Genomic DNA, 7851 nt, shown 5'->3' on the forward strand with positions numbered 1-7851 from the left:
TTCACTTCAGAAACACTTGTTGTTATATTCCATGGAATGCTCTTAACATCCCGATAGCAATGAATATATTAAAGTCTTTGACAATAAATACATTAAAAAATATCATCTGTGGAAGCCGTAGCGCTGTAAAAAGCACGACCAATCATCTGAGCCGACCCGGCTAAAGTAACTGGATGGCCTACCTGCCTGTCAGCCTTCCATCTGTGCACAAACTTATCTCGTGCCCTCATTGGTCATGTGCTCGTTCGTGTGTGTTGGAGGAGGGGCTCTGTAAGGAAGTCTGAAGGAAGGGGCAGATTTCTTTCGGCTGCGTACTTTCAAATTCTAGCGCACTCGAGCTGGTTTCTCCATTCTTACCTACCCTACCTTTTAAGATGGATTGTTTTTTATTATTAAGTTTTATACTGAAAGCTATTTTACTCTCTGTAGCGCAACTCTTAATAGTAGCAGTTTTTTTTTCTTCGTCCCATGTTATAGAAAAATGCAACAGCAGCATTTGTTTCTGCTTAAGATGAAAATAAAAGTTAATTAGTCAAACAATGTGCCAGGGTTATTTTCAGAAAGTCTTAGTTGCAGCCTACTTTCCACTCTTAGAAATGCACAAAAACCCCTCAGTTTGTACAGACCATGCAGCGTCTGCACCGCTGTCCCTGAGTTTGACCATGAAGTCCGCTTAGTTTTATTATTACCCTTCACACTGTACATTTGACATGTATAGTTCATGTAAAATGCTATTCCTTGCACCCTTAATGTAAAAAATATCGTACTTTTAACATTTTGCTAGCTGTATTTGGACCTTTCATAGTGTTTATTAGAGAGACATTCTAATCTTATCTTTAAAACAAAAAAATATCTAAAATATTAAAACCCTCAAATGTTTTTTTGATGTGTTTTTCAGGTGTTTGGCCGCAGCCAGTCCATGCCAGGAACAGAGACCCTGCTCACAAAGCCTGTCGAGAAACAACATACGGACACCGTGGTCAACTTCCTCATCAGGATCGCATGCCAGGTAACACCTTCACACACACCTCAACTCTCTCACACACACACACACCACCCTCCAACTCTGACACACACTAGGTTCAGTTCTGCCATCCGTAGTGCCTGCCAGGTAGGACACAGCCATCCTTGCCCCTCTGTTGTGAAGGTAGGACACACCTGGTGGCTGTGTGTGTGTGTAGAGATACGTTTAGACACACACACACACAGTCCTGTATGCGTCGCCTCACACAGCTGTCCCTTGGTTTAGTGGCAGTGATGACCTTGCTTGAAATAGACTGCTGAGGTTTCACTCACCTTGACTCTTTCCTACTTTCTTTCTTTCTTTTTCGGGGCCAAGCTCCTCTCTCACTGCTCATCCAACCATCTCTGTTGATTATAACCTTCTGTATAACCGCTGGGGATGAATCTCTACTCACTGAACAGTCTAAAGAAACATAATCTTCTCTTTGTACCCCGCTCGATATCAGTGTATTGTGATACTGAATCGATCCCTGTAGGAAAAATGGTATCTTTTCCCCCGGCCCCCAGAGGATTAACATCCACCAAAGAACAGCACACCTGCAGCTGATAGGGATTCATTGACTTGCTCCAGGATGCTTCTAAACATGAAGCTTCTGCAGGGCTCCCTCCCACTGTAGCTGCATGAATAAAATAACAGCATATGGTGACAGTCCTGGTCTCTTCTTTCTCTGTGTTGTTTATCACCCCTTTACGCTCTTTCAATATTTGTATTTTTAGCACTAACTATATAACCACCACGGCCCCTAGTAGACCCCCACACACAACAACACAGACTATAACACCTCTTGTTGTTAAATACCAACTATGTGCTATATATATGCCGTTAAAAACTGTGCAATATATACCTGGCTGCTAAATCCTCAGAGCTGTTGCAGGATGTGTATTTTGTAAAATGTGTAACTTTTTAATTTTTGTATTTGATATCTTTAATACTTTTGTATGCATGCTTAGATAACATTAAGCTGTCTTTGGCTCTTTTTCTGCTGTAACAATGTAAATGTCCCCTCTGTGGGACTAATAAAGGGATTCTGATTTTGATTCTGAACATTTAAGAAACAACAAAAGAATCAAAATGCATTCTATCAGAGATGAAAGACACTTGTCGCTGATAATGATCACCAACTTTTGTCTTCGTCTCCTGTCCAGGTGAACGACAGCACCAACGTGGCGGGGTCTCCGGGGGAGCTGCTGTCTCGGCGCTGCGTCAGCCTCATGAAGTCCGCCCTCAGGCCTGACATGTGGCCGCGCGCAGAGCTCAAGCTGCAGTGGTTCGACAAGCTGCTCATGACTGTGGTAAGAACGCATTATGGTAACGTTTCTGGTTACTTACTTACTGCTGTGTTTCTGCACTGCAGTCCCCAGAGGTCACTTTTCCTTGGCTTTTCCAAAGATTCATTAGTAAAGGGGCCCTATTCTGCTCATACTAGATTAATATTTGTATTTTGTGTCTCTAGTATGACATGTTTCCATGCTTTAATGTTCAAAAGGTATTACGTTCCCTACTGGGCTAGGGGAACCAAAGGGAAGCAACACAAACCAGAATGGAATTGGTAGAAGTTATGTGGTTTTATTATAACTATAGCCGTGGAACAAAATAATAAGGCATATAGCTTGGCACAAACAAAGGGCAGAGTACTGTTGCCTAATAGTTAACAAAAGGAGAACTCCAAAAGAGAGTTATATAGGTAGTAGACATCAGAGAATAATACACAAAAGGAAAACAAAACCTCACTTCTAAAGTGGTATAAGTAACAAAAAGGGCTGTGCAAAAATACAGCTGCTGGTAATCAACAGGCGCTAACCGCTAAGCTAACCTGGATTCTACTCACACAATTGATACGGCAATATCTTACGAAGTACAGAAGCACAGTTTTAACACGCTGTTAAACAGTATCGCTTTAACACACAACACCACAGCATTACGTCAACCAACAAGTAAATACACCACGAAGCTAGAGGCGTCTGTCCCACATCCCAGAGCCTCCCGAATGATCTCCGTCCCCGGCCTTTGTACTCCTCCCCCGGAAGATGTGCCGGAAGCAAGCAGGCAGGGATTGGATGACGTCGATCCAATCACCTCTTCGGATGATACGAGGGCGGGGCAGCCAATGACATCGGGGCAACCGTACAGCTCATTTGCACACGCACGCACGCACGCACGCACGCACGCACCATGTATTCATCACTTCAGGGGACATTACATTGACTTACATGCATTTCCTGGAGACTTATCCTAACCTTAACCATAACCAACACATGCCTAACCCTAACCCTTAACCTTACCCTAACCCTAATCCTAAACCTAACCAAGTCTTCGCCCTAAAATTAATGATTCCCCTCATGGGGACCTCCAATTTGTCCCCATAAGGGAAGCGAGTCCCCACACGTGACTGTGTAAACAGATTTAGGTCCCCACAAGTATAGTAATGCTAGGCCTCACACTCACTCACTCACTCACTCACTCACTCACTCACTCACACCAGAGTTAATAGCACCAGGAAATCAGCGGCTGTAACAAAAGGTCTTTCTTTTATTCATACTAGCAGCTCTTTTCACCCACTGTCTTGAACCAGAGTACAATGTGTTGGAGCTCTAGCCAATAGAAGCCTGAGTGTTACATACTTATATCACAACAGTGTGTCGCGGAGGTAAACAAATGTGTCAAATGGAGGCGTTTTCATCAATTACATGCACAAAAAACGATATAACGCACTATAGGAAAGGGAAAACCCCTAAAAGCACAATATGGCCCCTTTAACTGCCTTTTGTGTTTTGCAATGGAGAATATTAATGTCTTTCCAAAGAATACAGTACTTGCCTTTGAAAGCCTTCCACAGATTCTTCTGAAGTCGCCTGTGCATGTCATCAAAAGTGTTTTTGGGACACAAGTCTGAATAAAAACGATTAAAAATTCATGCTTGTTGTTGCAGCTTCAAGCAATAATCATCAAACGGTAAAGGATAACTAATGCTAGCCTGCTGTACGCTTTCCCAGAGAGCGCAGAAGTTTCCCTGCCTCCGCCTAAGCTCTGTCTTAGTGTTTGCTCTAACGCCTCCAAGTCCTTTGTCTGTTATCAGCAATACACGAAGTGAGGCGCCAACCACCGTAATGACAAAATAATGACAGTGGTGAGATAACGGGAGTCTATCCGCGTTGGCCTGTGCTTCCTCATTCAGCCCCTCCGCCCTTCTCCATCCCCAAATCCTCATCCTGTGCCTCTCTGCATCTCCCCTCCGTCTTCTCCGTCCTTTTTTCTTTTCAGCATCTTATCTTTCTCTGTTTTTTTTTTTTTATATCCTCTCCTTCTCCACTCATCTCTCCGGTCTGATTCAGCGCCACTGTTCAGACAAGGTTATCGCCACGCGCCGGCAATCGTCACGTACTTCCTCTGTTCCCGTTTGGGGATCACTGCTGCGCGGTTTCCTCTAGCTACCCTCACTCAAACCCAATCAGCTCCTCCAGGTCCCATGGGGGGAAATGCTCTGACAATACAAGGCTTTCTGCAGGTCTTATGCAGACGCAAACTCACGGGCCCTTTCCCCCCTGGGAGCACGCTCTACCTGCCGAGCCGTCTTACTCCCACTAATGAACAATGCTTCAAATCGGATTACCTTTTTATCATCTCATTGTACCGACATGGCAGTGATTAAGAGTGGGCGTGAGAGGGCAAATGAGCACGTGCAAAAACATGCGCACACAAATCAATACCAGCCTAATATCTACCAGGGGCCTTATCACTAGAGTCACCTTGTTCATTAGCAAAGATTAGTGCTATGGATCTTTCCCAGATTATCCTTTTGGCCCCGCTGTCGTTGTAAACCTCGACTGCAATTTAGACAAAATTAGGCCCCGATGTTGTCCATTGATCTCCAGTTTAACAGCTTGGTGCTTGAGTGTGAGAAATACCTCTGTGTGTCGAATATTGATTTCAGAGTTGTCTGGAGTTTATGTAAAGTAAAAACTTCCATGATTAATGCATCAACTGAGGAATTTGCACAATATTTTTTCTTGCTTTGTTCTAGGGTCGTAATGTCTAGACTTATAAGCCTGGATATTTACCTTGATATGAAGACCAGGATACAAAAGGCCTTTGTAACATGATTCATGTACTTATTTAACTCCACTGACCTCCTGTTCTCCGCTCTGTTTTCCTCTCAGGAGCAGCCAGCCGCGGCTAACATCTCCAACATCTGCACTGGACTGGAGATCCTCTGCTTCCTGCTCACGGTGCTGCAGTCCCCGGCCATCCTGGCTCACTTTAAACCCCTCCAGAGAGGCATCGCTGCGTGCATGACCTGCGGAAACACCAAAGTCCTGCGGGCTGTCCACTCCCTTCTGTCCCGCCTCATGAGCATCTTCCCCACAGAGCCTAGTGAGTGCAAAATGCTTTAATTTGAACCGTTCAGGGTTCTTACGGTCATTGAAAAGTCATGGAAATTCAAAAACTAATTCCAGGCCCTGGAAAAGTTATGGAAAACAATATGTTTCCCAATGTTTTGGAAAAGTCATGGAAATGTAACTAAAGTTGCATCAAATATAATTTATATTTCATCTAATCGACGAAATAGTAAAACTTTAATAATAATACATACTGTATCATACAGTAAACGTAAAATGGCATTTAACCGACAAGGTATTTTGCTGGTGAGAGATTTTAGTTGCTTTAGCGCAGGGGTGCCCACACTTTTTCAGCTTGGGAGCTACTTTTAAAATGACCACGCCCAAGTGATCTACCTACAGGGCCGCCCCTGCCCAAAATGACCACGCCCAAGTGATCTACCTACAGGGCCGCCCGCCCCTGCCCAATCTGTGTCGGGGGGTGGACTAAACGGCGGATAAACTGCGTATAATAGTGCGCCGCATTTGTGCTTCAGATGAGGAGGTGAGGCCCCCTCATAACTGTATGAACCCGTATGCCACAATACAACTCAGACTGGCTTACCTGTACGTCAATCAAGTGGCAAATGCCATAGTAAGGATGGATGATAGGCTAACTTAAAAAAAATAAAACGTTTTTTTTTTTTTTTTCCTTAGTTTTTTTTCAATGCCATGCGATCTACCCACACTACCCTCGCGATCGATCGACGTATTGGGCACCCCTGCTTTAGCGTGTAGAATCTAGTAAGCCTACTATTTGATTTGTCTCAGATAGGCACAACATATTTCATAGGCAGACCTTATTTTCCTGTTCCATGTTAAAATAAACCATTTTCAGTTGTACCGGTGAGAGAGTAATTTTGGTCATGGAAAAGTAAATAAAGGTCATGGAAAATCATTGGTGAAAAAGTGTATGAAACCCTGACCGTTTCAATCCAGCTTTATTTATAAACTCAGGAAAGCACTGCATGTCATCACCTGTGTAAAGTTGCACCACTCTAACTAGACGCGCTGATGGGGCGACAGGGCTCATCTCCATGTAGACACCAACAAAATGAACATACCGTGATGTAATTGTAATGCAGGTATCACAATGATGCGGAAATCACATCATACTTTTACCGGTTAGTAAAGTCAATGCTTTGGAAAGTGTGCTTACAAGACGGCAGGCAAAACCCTTTTTGTGTGTTATCTGAACGGAAACCGGATCGATCAGGCTAGGCTAAGCTACAGAAGAGCTGCTCCATCGTCACAGCAACGTCATACAGACATGTAGAAAGTAGCGTCTATCCACGTCTTTGCACTGATTGTACATGTTATCGCGCCGCGCAACAAATTTGCTTAGTGTGAACCAGTGGCGAACCCTATCTATCACAACTGGACCCTCTGTAGACACACACCCCCCTCCGGGTAAAGGGTACTCGCAACAATTCCGCAACAACTTCATCTTCACCTGTTGCACTTGCCTTTTCAACGTTAGAAGCAATAATACGGCATGAATTGCTTCGTCGCATTTATCTAGGTCCTCTGTCTCGAGCCAGTTAACTAGTGGGCCTTCTCGAATACCCTGGAACCGAGGGAAACTCTGAAAGAATACGCCCATTGTCTACAAATCAATATATGATTGGTTGATCAAACTGTCAGTCCAAATGTACGCATACCACTGAAATGCGTAGTGCATGGTCCGAGAAGGACAAACAAATCAACGTAACACTAATATTACAGATCAGCAACACAGATACCATTCTCATTTATTCATTTTACATACATTTTATTTATATACCGTAATGTTCGGACTATAAGCCGCGCCTTTTCCCCAATTTTTCGACCCTGCGGCTTATATATAACGGTGCGGCTAATCTATGGATTTTTACAGCTAACGGCCACTAGGGGACCTCCTAAATCTATGGATCTTACAGGTTACAGTCCAACACCTTTAACTCTATGGGCTCTATGGCCGGTCCGCGCCCCCCACCTTTAAGCGGCGGGCTCCAGCAGGAAAAGCTGGAGGCCGGAAAAGAGTGAGACAGGTAGCGCGCAAAAGTAAAAGTGGAACCGAGAGTGGTACGAGAGACAGAACGAGAGCAAGACAGACAGACATTACGAGAGCGAGACAGTTTGTCCCCGTACCACTGGTTGAAAACCACTGCTGTAGATCACTGCCGGTACGTGCGCTGGGAGCGCACCGTTTAAGTTTGAAAGTTGTAAAGTTTGTGTGTCTGAAGCGCTATGTGATACAGTACAGTTTACACAGCACAGTGCATGTTCTGTAGCTACTATTGCACTAAATGCTAACACTTGAATACGTTATGCAAATATGCAACTTGTTTGTTGAAATGTTAATAAATGGGAGCTTCCTCAAACAGCCATCTCTTTCCCGACAATCCCCTCTGTGCACGAACCCTTACATATGGTAATTAAACATTAAAACACCTGCGGCTTATAGTCCAG

The 7851-nt window shown here is 44.1% G+C and overlaps 1 protein-coding gene across 1 annotated transcript; it reads left to right on the forward strand.

The window, feature by feature from the left end:
* Window positions 1-898: 898 nt before the first annotated feature.
* On the forward strand, window positions 899-5395 carry LOC104945090 (transformation/transcription domain-associated protein-like; the record flags this gene model as incomplete). The annotated part of the gene is made up of 3 exons (XM_010770711.1): window positions 899-1009; window positions 2170-2316; window positions 5182-5395. Coding segments are annotated over 3 exons (472 nt in total), but the record flags the coding sequence as incomplete, so codon positions are not given.
* Window positions 5396-7851: the final 2456 nt, after the last annotated feature.

This window comes from Notothenia coriiceps, unplaced genomic scaffold (genome assembly GCF_000735185.1).
Source record: "Notothenia coriiceps isolate Sejong01 unplaced genomic scaffold, NC01 NC01_scaffold00009127, whole genome shotgun sequence".
NCBI lineage: Eukaryota > Metazoa > Chordata > Actinopteri > Perciformes > Nototheniidae > Notothenia > Notothenia coriiceps.